The 16,262-nt window shown below is 54.9% G+C and overlaps 3 protein-coding genes across 3 annotated transcripts; all 3 read right to left on the reverse strand.

Annotated features, from left to right (window-relative positions):
• Positions 1 to 187: 187 nt before the first annotated feature.
• JKF63_00574 (uncharacterized protein) lies at positions 188 to 5,383 on the reverse strand (the record flags this gene model as incomplete). Its single annotated transcript, XM_067896625.1, has 1 exon — positions 188 to 5,383. One exon carries the CDS (start codon positions 5,381 to 5,383, stop codon positions 188 to 190), a length of 5,196 nt encoding a protein of 1,731 aa, XP_067752782.1.
• A 3,874-nt stretch (positions 5,384 to 9,257) lies between these two features.
• JKF63_00575 (uncharacterized protein) lies at positions 9,258 to 10,580 on the reverse strand (the record flags this gene model as incomplete). The annotated part of the gene is made up of 1 exon (XM_067896626.1): positions 9,258 to 10,580. One exon carries the CDS (start codon positions 10,578 to 10,580, stop codon positions 9,258 to 9,260), a length of 1,323 nt encoding a protein of 440 aa, XP_067752783.1.
• Positions 10,581 to 13,007: 2,427 nt separating this feature from the next.
• JKF63_00576 (uncharacterized protein) lies at positions 13,008 to 14,765 on the reverse strand (the record flags this gene model as incomplete). Its single annotated transcript, XM_067896627.1, has 1 exon — positions 13,008 to 14,765. The coding sequence occupies one exon, from the start codon at positions 14,763 to 14,765 to the stop codon at positions 13,008 to 13,010; it is 1,758 nt and encodes a 585-aa protein (XP_067752784.1).
• Positions 14,766 to 16,262: the final 1,497 nt, after the last annotated feature.

Here is a 16,262-nt window from a genome sequence, read left to right on the forward strand (position 1 = left end):
GCGCTATGTGCTTACCTGTGCGTATTCGTACAGCGTGTTGGTAGCGGAGCCAGAGGAAAGGGAGGAAGGAGGATGGGATACACGCTGAAGGCACACAGGAATGCATAGGACATAAATCCTGGGTGAGGAGTAAAAAGCGTCGGGGAAAACTGCAAAAAAAAAAAACGGGGGGGGATGGGCATTTACATCAGCATGCTTGCGACAACTCCAGCAAACCCGCATGCCCACAACACATGCACACGGTTGTGTCTCGCTTGTTCTTCCACGAGCACTTCTCGCACTCGACCTTGCCTTCAGAGAGGAGGACGTCGAACTTCTGTTTCCACGTCCCCAACTGCTTGCGCAGGGCGTCGTTGACGTCGAGTAAGTCCTTGGCCAGAGAGCTGGCGTTCTTCTTACCGCAGATGCGCAGCTCGTGCTCCTTCCTGAGCATTTCATTGCGCTCAGCCAACATTTTGGAAAGGTCCATGTAGTACAGCCTCTGCCGTTTGATCTCCGCCTCGCGGGTCTGGATCACGTGCTCGGCGTCCTTGTTCTTGTTCACAAGTGTCCGCAGGTCCGTCTCCATGTCCAGTAGCGTCCGCTCGTTATGCTCGGCGGCGCTGCTGGCGGCCCGCTGGCGCTGCTCCAGCTCGATCTTGCGATGCTTGAGCTTCTCGCGTGTGGACTTTTCCTCTCGCCGAAGCGTTGCCTCCATCGTCCGTGCCTGCCCCTCGGACTCCATCGCCTCGAGGTGAATTTGACGGGCGAGATCGCGCAACGCTGCCTCCTTGAACTGCGCCTTGGAAAGACGCTCCTCAGCCTCCCGCATCAACTCCTGGCCCTTCTGCGAGAGCACGTTGCGGTGAACATCTTCCTTTTCGATCTCGAGCAGGTAGCGCTGGATTTCCTCTTCCTGTTCAACCAGTCGCTTCTTACCCCGCACCTCCTCCTCCTTCAGCTTCCGAGCTTGTCTCTTTAGCTGCCTCTTCTCTGACTCGCCGGACTCCTCGTGCAGCTTCACAAGCTCCTGCATGGCAGCCACGTTACCGCCCTGTACTTGATCAATGAGCTGCCTCTCCCGAGCCAAGTACTTCACGCGACGCAAACAAGCACGCTCCAGGTCCTCATACACCCCTGCTAATGCCGAGTGCTGGTCCACGGACTGTTGCAGAAGTGACCGAAACAAATCCTGAGCGTTGGTACGAACACACGCCTGCCGTATTTTGAGACTTTCCGCCATCTCCACAAGACGCCGCTCGCGCTCAGCGTACTCACGCATCTTGCGCTGGTCCATCTCTTCCAATTCCAGCAAGTACTTCTTCACCTCCTGCTCCTGCCGCGACAACTCCGTGGTCTGCGCGCGTTGGCAACTCTCAAAGTCGAGCACCCGCTGTTCAAACCGCTCCCACTCTGCGGCGAGGCAATCCTCTCTGCGCGCGAGCGTATCAGAGTCGAGCTGAAATTTCTCATAGCGCTGCGTCTCTTCGTCAACGCGCTTCTGTCGCACAACGTCGTCCCTTTCCTTCACCGACGTGTCCTCCTCGCTACGATGGTGGTAGAGCGACTGCCACTTGCGGATCGCAGTCTCCTTATCCAGCACGCGCCTGTCGGATATCTGCAGAAGGCGCATTAGCTGAAGCTCACCGGCCACATGGTGTTCCAGAAGGTCGCGTTGCTGCTCTTCGCACGCCAACAACACGCGCATTGCTAGCTGGTGAAGGAAACTATAGCTGCGAGCGGCGGCGCCGGCGGTGCTCTGTGCCTCAATCATGGCCGACTGACACTCCTGCTCGCGATCACGGTGCTTTGCGTCGGCCTCGTAGGCCTCAACTCGTAGCTGGCGAACCTGCGCCTCCGCGAATTTGGCGGCAGAGACGGCGCTGCCCATCTGTACCTTTACCTCCATCGCCTGCTGTCGCAGGCTCTCCAGCTCCCCTTTCAGAGTCTCCACCTGTCCCTGTGATATAGCTGCTTTCGACTCTGCAGCCTTGGACTCACTCAAGGCCGCGCTCAGCTTTGTCTGCAGCGCGCTCGCTGCCTCCTGCATCTCAATCACCTCGGCACGCCGCTGTATGTCGCGTACCTCCAGCTGGTTGTTGCGAACCAAGCCGCGAAACTCTATGCTTGCCTCAGTCAGGATGCTCGCGCGGTACATACTCTCAAAGGCGTAAAAGTACCGCTGCTCTCGTCGGTTCAAAGCATCGGTGGATGATTCGGTTTGGTCCTGGTTCTCGATGAGCGCTTCGGACATGCACTCGTCATCAAGTCCGCCAATTTCCAATAAGTTGGCGCCATCACAGCCACTTTGTTGCATTCCAAACCGCTGCAGGCTTGTGAAAAGGTTCGCATGCAGGCGCCCTCGCTCCACCTCGGCAGCATTGGTGCGGCGCTGAAGTTCTGTCGTCTCCATCTTGAGGCGCTCCTCTGCCTGATAGACTACCACCTCCCTCGCCATGGTCGCGTCCTGGAGCTTCACTAGCGCAGCCTCCTTTTGGCGCAATGCGGACTCACGCTCCCTCTGCACCGTATCAATCTCAGTGCGGCGCTCGCGCAGCTCCGCCTCCCACTCGCGCAGCTTATCCTTCCGCATCCTGCAGTCCACGTCGTGGCGATCCTGAACGAGCTGCATCTCCTCCTTCGCGCGCAGCAGCGCACGTCTGTCTCGCTGCAACATCGTTTCGAACTCGCTCCTCTCAGCCAACAGCGCCATCCGCTGCCTCTCCAGCTGCATCTCCTGTGCCCGCAGTTTGCCAGCAAGTTCGTCGTTTGTCCGCCGAAGCTCCACCTCGTGCTGGGAGACATCCAGCTCCCGCTGCTTAACAATTTTCAAGGCGGCCTCACTCTCTGCATACAGTTTCTCCTTTTCATTCGTGAGTTGCGTGTTCCACTCTCGCTTCGCCCTCATCACCTCATCCAGCTGCTTGCATAGCTCTTCTTCGCGCTGCTGAAGCTTCCCCTCAAGGGCCCGAAGAAACTCGGTGCGGACGTTGTGCGCCTCCTCGATCGTGCGTTCCTTCGCGCGGTTCGTCTCTGACTGTAACTCGGTGGCCTGGCGAAGCGACTCCATTTCCAGCCGCTGTTGCGCCGTAGCACGTTCACGACGATTGAGTTCGCACTCGGCCTTGCGCAGGCGCTCGTTGAGCTCCTCCTCGCGCTGCTCAGCTTTGCGGTTCGCCTCCTGCATGCGCCGTTTCAGCTCAGCCTCCTTCGCTTCCACCTCAGATTGTAGCACGCGTGCCCTGTTGTCAGCTTCGACCCATTTACGCTGCATCTCCTCCTCTTGGCGACGTGCCGCGGCCTCAGCTTTGCACTGGGCCCCCTGCGCCTCACGAATCCGCCGCTCCACTTCTTCCTCTCGTTGCTTCGCAGCCGTCTCGAGAGCCTTGACCCTAGCCGCCCACTCCTCTTCAACCTGGAATTTACGCCTCTCCATCGACTTCAGCTCATCCTCAGCCTGGCTGCACTTGTGACGCATTTCGCGCTCGTGCATCGAGGCAAGCCGCTCCTTCTCCTTCACTGTCCTCTCCAACTCCTTCCGCTGCCGCTGCAACTCATCGATGCGGCGCCGCGAACTCGCCTCTGCTGCCCGCATCTTCTCCTCAATGACACGCTGGCTGCGCACCAGCTCCTGCTCTTTAGAGGCAAGCGCTGCCTCGGCGGAGAGACGCTGCTTTTCCATCTCTTTGAGTCGTTCGCGTGCGTACTCAGTGGTTGCCTCGTGTGCCCGACGCAGCTCCCCTTCACGCTTACCGTGCTGCACACGCGCTCGCTCGGCCTCGGCCTCAAGAGCCTGCATTTGCGCCTCGTAGGCTTCGCGCTGAACCTCAAGCTCCCGCAACCTGGCAGCGAGCTCTGCCTCGCGCCTCTCCATCACCTGTTTGCGCAACCTCGCATCATTCTGCTCGCGGTGCAACCGCATGTTTGCCTCCCTCAGCTCCGCCTCAATGGACTCATAGTGGCTGCCATTGCGCTGCGCTTCGTCCAACAAGCGCCGCAAGGTCACGAGCTCTTCGTTGGCACGGCGCAGTTCCATGGCAGACGGGTCCTCTTTGACCCGAGGCTTGTTCAGAACATGGCGAGCTTTGGCTGCGTAGTGGAGCGTTTGCGCTGTTTGCGCACGCTGTGCTTCACAAGGGCTGACTGTGCAAACCATCGTCGTCTTGCTGTTGCCGCCAAACGCATCTCGGAGGAGCTTCGTGAGAACACTATCGCGATACGGTGGCTTGATGCCGCGACGCTTGGGGTCAGAAAGGCACTCGATCACGCAGCCAAGGGTGAACAGAGAGAGATTGATGTTGTTCACCTCCTTCAGTTTCTGTCCGTACACCCCAGTCTCACTAACCCGCTCACTGCCGGCTAGATCGACAAGGCGAATGCTAAGACTCTTGCTGGGTGCGCTGGCGACAGTGCCGTCAGGCTCGGTGAAAGATATAATCTCCGTCAAGTCAATCAGAAAAATAGCATGGCTTCGACTACTGTGGTCATTGAGTTTCGTGGCCGCCGTGCGGCGCCACTTGTTGCCCATTGTGAGCGCTTGGAGGAGGTCCTCAGTGGTGGTTACCTTGAGTCGGCGAGCCCCGACCAGCGCGAATGTGGCGCTTTGCGGTGTGACCTCTTCGCGAATGCTGATCGATGCGCCGGAGTTAAGAAGATCGCTGATTTTCTCGCAGTACACCTCGACGTAGCGAACGTGGACCTCCCAGCTGAGACTTTCGCCGCCGGCGCCAGTAACGGTGCGGTTGCGCAGCTCCTGGAAGAGATCGCGGCACATTCGGGGAATAATACCAGCGCCCTCGTCGTCTTCGCTGCAACGATTTTCACCCATCATGGTGTAGGTCTTGCCACTACCGGTCTGCCCATACGCCATGAGCGTGCTATTGTAGCCCTCCAGTGCGTGCTGAAGAAGGGGCCACCCCACCGCATTGTACACATCAGCCTGTGTGATCGAGGGTAACTTGCCGCAGTCCACACCAGGAGACGACCACAGCGGCATGTCCACACGCCACGGAGTGGCCTCCTGGTCCAGCAGGTACACTTGATTCGCCGACGGGTTCATAGACACGATCACATCGTCTATGTTTTCCCCCTGAGTCGGATTCGGAGGGCGGCAACGAACCGCGACACGCACCTTTTCATCCTGCGTGGGAGGAGTGCTGAGCCAGGGGTGAAAGCTGTCGGATACGCTGCAGTTCTGCCGCGAGGTTGGGCCTAATAACATACCGCTGTGGGGTAACACAAGTACCGATTTTTTCACAGGAAGCTGGTTTTGCGGGAGTGTGGTGAGAGGAGTACTGGCAGATATGGGGCGAGTACCTGGAGTGCCTGGTGGCCGCCTTGGCAACGACGCCGTCGAGCATCCAGAGCTCAGGCGCTGCGAGCGAACCAACTCCCGAGGCAGCATCTGCCCTGTCCTCAATGACGGCGAAAGGACAAAAGAAAAAATACACTGAAGCACAAAAGAGAGGGACGCAACGAAAACGAGTCCCCCAAGAGTCAGTCCGCACACCCGCCCCGCGCACGACTACGTGTTTCTGCAGTGTGTGTGTGTGTGTGTGTGTGTGAGTGGGGGGGTTAAAAAGTGGAAGTGAAAGGAAACTTCAATGTACGATGAGAGACGTGAGCAGCGGGGGAAGGGGGGAGCAGGGAAGGCAAAACAGTGAGAAAAAAGACAAGAAAGTGTTTCTATGTATATATGTCAAGTACGGGAAAAGAAAAGATCTAAAAATCTTTGTATTTGGTGTCTGTGAGCGTGTGGGATATACTACAGCCGGGAAACACCGACTCACGCACAGTACAATGTGTATCAGTTTGTGTATATGGATATATATGTGGGTGTTTAGGGGGTGCGCATATGCTCTGGTTCAAGTTCTTGTGGAATTTCTCTTTATTGCTGCGGCGCACATATTGGGGGGAGGGGGGGGGGGGGGGCGGCCGTCTCGGTTAGTCCTGGATGTGTAAGCTCTAGGGCCAAAAAAAAAAGAAGACTGCCCTATTGGAATGGTTGATCCGTAGCAATAGTAACAGTCTTGTGCGTATATGTGTAGGTATATATGTGTGTGTGTGTCTTTTTACTTTTGGGGTGTATAGGTCTTACTCTTTGGCGTGTTGCGTTCAACTCGCATGCTAAGCTTATGAACAGCGTGGCCACGGTTACGGCGTGAGGGCGAGAAAAAAAAAGAATACGAAAGAGGAACCGTAGTTAGCATATAATCAATGCATGCAAAGATTCATTTGTGGAGAGCAGCATGAAAAACACAGAAACTGGACAGTCTCCACTACGCTGTGGGGAAAAAAAAACTGTTGGTCCCCGTGCCCAGCCGTTCTTGTGGCTTTTTTTTGCCCGAGATGGATGTTTTGAGTTGCATTCTCTTCACTCCTCCCTCGTGTGTGTTTGAGACATGATGCGGCTCTGAACGCCTCTCACCTACATGTGGCGGGGAGTAAAAGAGGGCGGTACATCCTGGTCGCGAGAAGTGGTGGCGGGGGGGGGGGAGAAAAACCTTTTTTCTTAAACGCGGGGGAAAAAACACAAGTGCATGAACCTGGGGGAAAAAAGGTACGGGGCAAGAAGAGCATAGCCACCGAATGGTACACAGAAGCATCAACTGCGAATGGGGAGGAGAAAAGAGAGAGCCCGCAAGTCGACTAGATCTGGGTAGAGGTAAGAACGACCCAATTAGACAGAGACATTGTCATCTCAGATGCGTTACCTCACGAAGGTACCAAAAAATAGATCAGCGCAAGACATGTATATATAGAAAGAGCCCACTGTGGCGCACATGACACACCGCGCCTGTGAAACACACGCGGACTGCAAACAAACACACGGATGCGACTGACAATGAAAATAGAGGCAAACACACCCGCGAACAGTTCGGAAAAAAATGAAACAAAAATAAAAGCCAAACACAATCCAGCAAACAAGTGAGTCATGCGCAGGGCGACATATCACACAGTGAGGGTGAAAGCTCCCATGAAATTAGAGAGAGACCCCGCCGGCGACACGGCAGGAGAGAATGGGGAAGAAGAAGAGCACGGGATTGGGGGGCGGGAGTGGGAGGGGGGGGTTAGACCTCACGCAAAGACAGCGAGTTCAACTGCACGTCCCATAAATGAGCAAAACGAACATCGGAACAGGAAAAAAGAAACCCTACAGGGTAAAAAAAAAACGTGCACTACGCACACCTCGCGAGAATCCCACCGGGGCCGGAAAAAAAAAACAGCAGGGGTAAGAGAGAGAGAGAGAGAGTGAGTGAGTGATGTCAAAAAAATAAGCAGGATGCATTCCAATTCATTTCTCCCCTTCCCCAAAAAAAATTACTCCTCCCCCCCCCCCCCTCTCTCTGACTGGCGATTTTTCCATTTCTGTGCGGAAGCGCATACCAAACCCGATACCCTACCTCTCTCTCTCTGTTGATACCCCCCCCGCAGCTGCCACCGGCAAAACCGTCAGTGAGATTTCGATTCTCTTTCAGACTTTATTGGGTAGCGCTACTAACGAAAACGTAGACTGGTGTATTTCTCACCCGCTCCCCACCCACCATTTCCCCGCCACCCAAGGGTCTCTGTCGTTGTGGGTCATCAAGGGGAGGGGGAGGAGGAAGCAGGTCAGTGGAGTGGCGGAAAGCACTACGAATCACTGATCATCATATCGCCCTCCAGTCATCGCCCCATCCCACCCACCCCTCCCCCTCCCCACCTCTGCCCACACTCCTGCCACAAAGCTTCCAAAGGGAAAAAATTGAAGAAAAGCCATGATATACATTCATGAGTGCATATGTATACATATATGTATATACTATCACTAATACCTCACACCCCCTTCTCACCACTTGCGCCTCCCCTAAGGGACCATTGTGTAGCGCTGGACCATGTACATTTTTTCTTTTTTCTCTCCCACATGACTGGTCTACCTCCGCTATCCGCACGTTGCAATCCACAGCGTCGTTCTTTACGCGATCCTTTTTGGCCACGCGCCCGTTCAGTCATACAACATGAGCTGAGGCCCTGGCCTACTAGCCTCTCCACTGGCCAATCGCGTGGGGCGCGATGCAACGCTAGACACGCGCGGGGTCAATGCCCGCTCACTCACCTCGGCACCGCGCCCGCCTCAAGCCCTGCCCACACACAGTCTCGCAGGCCGCCTCCATCATGCCGGTCGCCACGGGGCGCATCCCTCAGGGCGCCAAGGCTCCCCCCACACCAGCAGGCAGCGAGCGCCGGCAGTGTTGCACTCGAGTCGCCTCGACACATCGCCTACCATATAGGGGTGGCACAGGCGCGTGCACGGCTGCGAGTCGCTCCGGTCTGACGCTGACCAGAGCACCACTGCGGACAGTAGTGGCGATGAGCTGCTCTGACCTCTCCCTACGCCGTCGGTGCTACACACTGTCACCACCAGACATTGTTTTGGCATTGGCAGGAGAATACAGACGGCACGGCTCCTCTGCTGGGTGGGTACTACACCCCGACACCACATTAAGGTGCCCACCCCCTCTCCCCCCCCCGCAAAAAAAAAAATGCCACTCATCAGAGCAGGTGTATGGGGAGAAAGGAATATGAAAACGAACCGCAAGATTAGCGCATCAGGCGCCCCGAGTCCACCACACAAATAGACTGACCCTGGCCGTCACGATCCCCCTTCGAAGGCGCTTCTCCTTTTATGGATGCCATTCGTAAACGTACACAAACGCGTCGCAGCCTGAACAAACGTACTGCGAAGGTGGCGAAGAGGAAACAGTAGAAGAAAGGGTACGAAAAAAAAACCTGCTTCATGGAATGCGAGGCACGGCTGGGTGAGTGGCGATGGTGTGCCATCTAGGAAATAGAAACGATTGCACTGTGCACATGCAAAAGCAGAAAAAGGGTGAAAAAAAGAGGGGGGAAACAGGGAGAAGAGAGAGAGTGAGTGATCACCGGAGAAAGAAAAACAAAACGGTTCAAAAACGCGGAAATGAAGCAGAAAAGGGGGAGAGCCGCGCAACGTTACAGAAGAGCGCAACAAACTTAGAAAAAAAAGGGGGGAAGACCTCCCCCTCCACTAGACATGAGATTGTAGCATACACGCAACCCACGAAGCGACGAAGACAGCGTGTGGGCAAGGAGGGAAAAAAGGAGAGCTGGTGTAAGGGGAGAAGGGCTAACAAGAAAGACTGTGTGCGTTGGCTCGAAGGGTCCAACAAGAAACCACAGCCAATGCCAAATGTCGAGGGAAGCTGTGAGAGCTAGAAAGCAGTTACGTGGTAGTACAGCCGAGGATACCTCGGTTCCTTGCATTACTGAATCGAGCGGCCCGTCGTTCGGGGCCAATCGTCATCATCCGTTATGCGCACGACCGGTGTGTTCAGTACGTCTGTGAAAGGCGTCACGAAGCGGTTGTTCGTGTTCTGCGACCCTCCAGCGTTCGAAAATTCGTGACCGTTTAGGTGTTCGGTGCTGACGGAAGTGCTGACGTTGCTGGTGGCATGCGACGAGGTGACATCCAGCATAGACAAGCGGAATGCAAAGGTGTTGTTCTGCGGGCCAGGGGCCATGAGTGAGGCGGATACAGGTTGGCCTCGGGTCGAGAAAACTGTGCGTGGCGGCAAGGCTGGATGAGGGGACGGCGACCCGCTCAACGGCAAAGGGCGCCCTGTGATGGGCGTCGACTGCAAAACCCTGGGGTTGTTGAGAGTCGCAGGTGCCGGGGGGTTGGCGCCGTCGTTGGTGCGATGTTCCGCCCCGAAGCCGGCGCGGGAGTAACGTTGAGGCGACGTGTGCCTGACATTGCCGTCGGCCGCATAGTTGGATATTACCTCCTGCAAGGAATGGGAAGAGGAAAACGTAGCAGGGTAGCGAGATGTCAGCGCATGCCCCCCAGTCGTGCGCGGAACCTGTACCTCGAACCCACGCAGAGGCGCATCGATGGAAAGCCGACGCTGACATCGTTCGCCGCCGTGCAGCAGCGGGCTGAGCACTGGTACCATCCCAACCCGCTCCTCGGTGCCGAGAGAGCTGGATCGGCTGCTGCAGCTGTCGGGATCCCTCTCCAGTAAGAAAGCCGGCGTGCCATGGGAAGAGAAAGTGGCGGCAAGACCCAGTGTGGTTGCAGCAACCGAGGGTGAGCTACGAGGGGCAGCACCGGTAGCGATACGCATCGTCGAACTCTTCGATGACGCGAAACCAGGGCTGGCGTGCTTCTCAGGTCTGGCCACTGCGACGGGCACAGCCGTCGTGTCGGTCATCCCGCGCTTTAAAAAGGCCATAGGAGTGTGCGCCACTACCTCGTAGCCGAGCCCGCTTGCTACACGAAGGAAATCCTCGCCGCATTGCAGTGCCCGCTGCCGTAGCGCATCGGTCTCTGCCCTGCCACTCAATGACCTTCGTTCCTCAGCGGGCCGCACACCGACGCTGCTGCGCCAGCCAAGACGAGCAGCGCGTGGCGCCTCTGCCGCCTCCTTGTCCTTCGGGTCCCGCTCAAGGAGAAAGGCAACATGACGAGGCTGCTTGGCCGAGCGGTGGCCAACCGTCGACGCCTCGGTAGAGGAAACCGATTCCCCGGCAGCAGCGGCCGAACCTACGCCAGGCTCTAGAGTGTTGGAAAACGGAGGCCCTGGCATCTCTACTTCTGAAAACGACAGCGAGAGTGCAAATATTTACCTGTTGCTTGTCGTCTCCCTGATGTGCGCTGCTGGATCTGATTCGAGTACTGGGGCACGTATGAAGAGTGGGTGGGTAGGTGGGGGGGGGGGGGGAGAAGAAGAAGAAAAGAGTCAAGTCGGGGGAAGAACAAAACAAAAACGAGACAAAGTCAAGAATTCCAAGATCGAAGAGAGCCGTTGGCGGCGGGGGTATTTCAGAAAACGAAAACAGAGGAAAACACGGGTGCGATTATGAGCAATGGTAGTCACGAAAGGTAGTCGAGGGAAGAAGAAGAGGGAAGAAGGGGAACAGCCTAGCCAAGATTCAGTGATAATGAGAAGGGAAAGACGAAATAGCCCACAAAGGGGAAAGGGGGAAAAAAAGGGGGGGGGGCTAAGTGAGTGTGAAAAACAAAAAAGAAAAGATGCAAAACGGCTGCTGCCGTTACGTCTGGTGCCGAGCTCTAATACAATGCATCCGCTCGGAAGAGCACAACAGCAAAGGAAGCCGACGCAAGAAGACGGCGGGGACTTGAAACAAAAGGAGTGCACAGACCAATGCACACTCACTTAAAAAAAAAAACTAGCAATGACACTGTACTCGGATACACTCACAGACACAACGATGGCCGCAGATGTGGCTATGGCGAAAGGGCGACAAACGAAGGGATGCAAAAAGCAAAAAGAAAACGTGTGCCTTAATGGCGGAAAAGAATTCAGGCAAGGGCAAAGAACAACTAGACAGTCTCAACCATAAGAGAGAGAGAAATAGAAATATATATTCATATTTTTTTCTGGTGTTCTATAAAACCTCTTTTCGCACCTCAGCCGCTCGCGGGGAGGCCCAGAATACACACCCACACACGCCCACACGGAGCAAAAAGGAGGAAAAGAGGGAGGGGGACAGTGGTGTGCGTTCAGTAGAAGTGACAAGACGACCAGGAAAAGCTTACAACGGGGAATCACCCCAAACAGGAGCCAGAGAGGACAAAAAAAAACGTAAATTAACAAATAAAAAAGAAAAAGAGGAGTGAGGTGGAAGAGGGAGAGAACGATGATCAGAAAAAGACAAAATATGGCAAAAATAACAAAAAGGAAAATGTTGACGCGTTTCCATACAAAAAGAGGGGAAGAAAGCTTCAGCGGGAGAGGTAAAAAAGAATCAAGAGAAAGACAGAGGGGGGAGGGGGCGTGCAGCCAATTTTTTTTTGTTCAACACGAGAAAGAAAACGACACAGGATTGTGTTTTTTCCAACCAGGGTTAGCCCGCACACACCCCAAAACGAAACACGCAAGCGTAGCAGACAGGAACAGGAAAAAAAAGGAGGAAAAGATGATGTGCAGTACTACCAATATTATATATATAGTCTTAAGAGGTGGTTGGTATACGTCACTATTGGAAATGACACACGTAACAGGAAAGCCGCCAACTTCTATCTTTGCCTGCTATATATTTTTTTGCGCTTTGATATAGAGGGGGGAAGGAGTGCACCGAGTGGAGCGTTGGATGATGAGCATGAATGTTGTGCAAGCTAAGGAAAGATGGAGAAATCGCGTACACATATACATGTACACACGCATACACACTCACTCACGAAAAGCAGGATGTGTGTCGATAGAGCAAGAAAAGGGGGAGTAAAGCAGACAGAGACAAAAGGGAATAAATCATGAAAACTATATAACTGTCAACCGTGTGGAAAGCGTGAAGTGTGGGGAAGAGAGAGAGAAGTAAAGAGCCAAAGCGCCGGTGTGATGGGCCATTACACGGAGAGAGGAGCGTGAAAGGAAAAGGAGAATAACAAGAGGTGCAGAGGGAGAGGAGGGGGGGGGGCGAAAAAAAAAGGGGCAGCAACAATCACACCAGCAGCAGCAGCAGCAGCCGTAGTCAACTGCTAAAGACGTGACTTTCTAGTTTCCACTCATGGAGATGCTCAAAGGGTAGAGTCAGTACACTGAACCCAATCTCTACTGCGCGCGGCAGACTTGCTACAGAGCACCATCGAGGAAAAGCGTAGTTCACACAAAGAATGCACATTCGCGACCTCTTATGCATCATAATTTCCTTTTTTTTGCTCACCCAGCGCACAAGTTGCCTCCATGTTATGTTGTGTTTGCTTTCCGAGCAGTGTGTAAGAAGTACCAAACGACAGCCAAAGCCTTCAAATTTGACGCAGTGCACTCATCTTTTGCAGCAACTGAAAGCTCGACGTGCGTACGTGCCGCGCTCAACCATCACTCCTCCAAGCAGCGCGAAGTCGTACATCCGCCAACGATATGGGGAAAAAAAATGAACCACGTCCGTACGTATCCCCCAGGTCCCTGACGAGCGGTATTCCCACCTAGACCCATCCCATCACGCACAGACAGTGACGTAAAAAAAAAAAAAACAGCTCCAATAGAGCCGCTCTAGGGAGGGCCGATGGGCCTTCTCATTGCAATCCGGTACGCCCTTGTCGTCGCAATGCTGGCGACCGAGAGGGGCTGAAATAAGAAGAAAACCATGACAAGAATCGTAATGGCGACCAGAACAGGCTTCTGTAGCCGCGGCACTTGACGGAGATCCAGCCCCAGGTACTCATCGTAGAAATCGTACGCGCCGCACTGAACCTGAAGCTGATACAAACACCAGCCTACCAGAACCATGTAGAACACGTGAAGCCAATCGGTGTAGGGATACGACATCATGACATGAAACGTCGTGCTTCGGTCTGCGTGATCAAAGTCGGTAAGCATGTAACGTATCTGCCGCCGCTGTACCGCATCGAGACCCAAGGTCCGGTAGAGCAGATGTGTATCCTCCCTTGACTTGTCGTCCATCACCACATAGTCATCGCGCGCATCCCTGCGTCCAGTCAGCGCATTTATTCCTCGACGCACCTGAGCGACAAGAGGATGACTCCTGTGCGCATTGTGCAGCGCCTTCAGATCGCCGCCGTCCATCTTCAGTTTTCCGAGCTCAGCCGTGGGTGGAAACGCGTAGCCCTGGAACCGTAATACACCTTGTTGTTGCATTATCGTGACAGGGTCATATGCACGCGGCCCAGAGAGCAACTGTGACTGCAACTTCATGCTACTGTGGTGGTAATCAATGGGCTGCCCCTCCAGGCCGCGCTCTACCTCCTCAGCCGTGTAAACCGGCCCTTCCGCGCCCCTCTTCCCAGACTTTTCTGCACCATCGCCGTGACCCTGGGCGCTGTACTTGGCACGGAAGTCGGCGAGAAGCTTATCATACTGCGGGGTGCCCTGGTAGTACTCGAGCTTCTTGATGTCCGCCTCCAGGCTCTTGACGGTAGATTGCAAAGCCGCCCGCTGCCGCTCGTCCGCCAGCTCCCCAGGTGTGTTGCCTAACGCGGAGAATTCGTGCGATGCAGCGAACATGCTTTTATCCTTCGCCGTGCCTTCACGACTGCCTACGCCGCCGCTGCCGCCACCAAAAGCACCCAAGGCACCAGCCACGGGGCTCGTGGCCAGGAGTGCTGCCTCCCAACCCCGGTGGGGGGCGTGTTCCTGGAGGATGTGCAGGCGACTACGGTGCGATGCGCACTCTGCACTGGCCGCTGGCGCACCCTCCTCCGCAGCGGAGAGTGCCCTTGGAGCACTGTAGTAGTACGCGCCTGTGTCGATCCTAGAATGTTGCTGAAGAAGAGACTGCCCAGCGTGCACACTCGTGCTACCCACTCGCGCAGCGTCAGCATCCATGTAGGTGGGAGCAGCCCGCTGGCGTTCGGCAATCGACGGAGCCCGCTCAAGGCCCTCCGGGAGCTCTACCTCCGTGTCCTGGCGCGTCAGATGCTGTAGTGGACTACCAGGCTTGAGAAAAGCAAGTGACTCATCGCTCGGGTCGCGCTCTTCCGGTGGTACGTAGAACGCCGGCCGCGGTGGCGGCGGGGTATCAATGATGGGTGGCAACTCATCATCACACGTAGATGCCTTGGGACTTTGTGGAGCTGCTTCGCTGGCCCTCGAGGCTAGTGGGATAGCCGCAGTGTGGGTCCCAGTGATACGAGCACTGCTGAAATGCCGTGCGGTGGCAATAGTGTGTGAAATCAAAGCAGCAAAGCTGTGGCGTGATCGCCTTACACGTCCGCCCCTGTAGTGAGGCACCATGTTTAGCGAACGGGCGGCCGCAGCAGCGGCTAGTCTAGCCACGTAGCTGCCCCTCATTTCAAGAGTAGACCTCCCCAGAGCGTTCTGGTGCCTCGTCGACGTCAGCGAAACAACTGTCAACGCCGTCACCCGGTGCCTGCAGGGACTACTCTCTCTACCCTCCGGCAGAGAAGAAACACGGTCCCCCAGCGGAGAGGTTAGTAAGACCAGAAGCACGTTCCCCCAAGGCCCCTTCGAGGGTGTGATCTAGTCAGTCACCTGCCTGTCCGAGGTCTAACGGCAACGATAGGTAGAGTCGCGGAAACAGGGGGGGGGGCAAGCGCACACAGGCCGTGCGCGATCTTCCTTCATCGGTAGAGATCAGCCTCGTGGGGCGACAGCGAAATCAAATGGAGCAAAGGGGGTGAACAGAAAAGAGTAGCAGGCCGTGAATAGAATGTCTTGCACATGAGACGGTGAAAGAAATGTGGGCGAGCCGGATGGGGGGGGGGGGGGTCACCGTTTGGAGAATAGTAGGCTGGAGCGTGCCCTTCACAAAGCAGACGAGAGTCACCTGATCCGGGCTAGAATCGCTCCGTGCAGAAGCCTTTTCATCCCCTATGTGCATGCAATCGAAGCTAGCTGCTGGCTTCTCCTTTCTCGGGGCAATCATCACACAAAAAGAGAAGAGGTGGAAAAAGAAAACCGGTGCAAGTCAAACCGGGACTGTCCCTTATCAAAGGCACATTCATTTTGTTTTTCTCCTCCTCCTTTGTGAAATAAAAAATAGAATAAGGCCTCTCGAATTTCTTTTTTCTTCAAAGTGTTTTTCCACTTTATATCGGACACAATAAGACAAATGTTGCTTGTCGTTTTTTTTTTAGAAATCCATACAAAGAGGCGGACAATATATAATATGTGCCACGAAAAAGGGGGGGAGGGGGGAGGCGCAGCGCAGAGCCAAACAAAAAGGTCGCTCAGCCTCATACAGTTCCACCACAGAGTACGAGAGTAATAGTGCACCACCCCCGCCTCGCCGACAGTCGCTTCAGGAAAGCGAATTGATGAATCAAACCATCGCGAACACCAGACTGTCTTCCGTTATTTGGGAAGTGGGAATTTTTGTTGCTCCTGCTGCTGCTTCCCCTCCTTAGCCCCAACTCTCTCAAGACACCCTCAATAGCCGAACAGCACTCGCCGATTCTCTCCTCAGACCTCCTGCCACTGGATATGGGTATATATGCAAGCTTAACCGTCACTCCTCCCCCTGCGTTTGAAACAACCAGGCATGCCTATATAGAGGACCTGCCCCTGCGGCAAAGATAGGGTCACCACACCTACTCCTGTAGATGAGAAAAAAAAACAGTGCAGTGGAGATGAAGGAAACGGTATCCAAGAACATGTATATGTAACACATATCCATAATACAATGATATATGTATATATGCATATATGCATACATATGTGAGTGTGTGAATGCGAATGTACACACCGAACGCAAAAAAAGATGAGGATCAGTGGCGTCATCCGCTCCGTATGAGTTCTCCACGTTGTACAAGAAAGCAAAAAAGGAAG

This window comes from Porcisia hertigi, chromosome 36, assembly GCF_017918235.1.
Source record: "Porcisia hertigi strain C119 chromosome 36, whole genome shotgun sequence".
Taxonomy (NCBI): Eukaryota; Euglenozoa; class Kinetoplastea; order Trypanosomatida; family Trypanosomatidae; genus Porcisia; species Porcisia hertigi.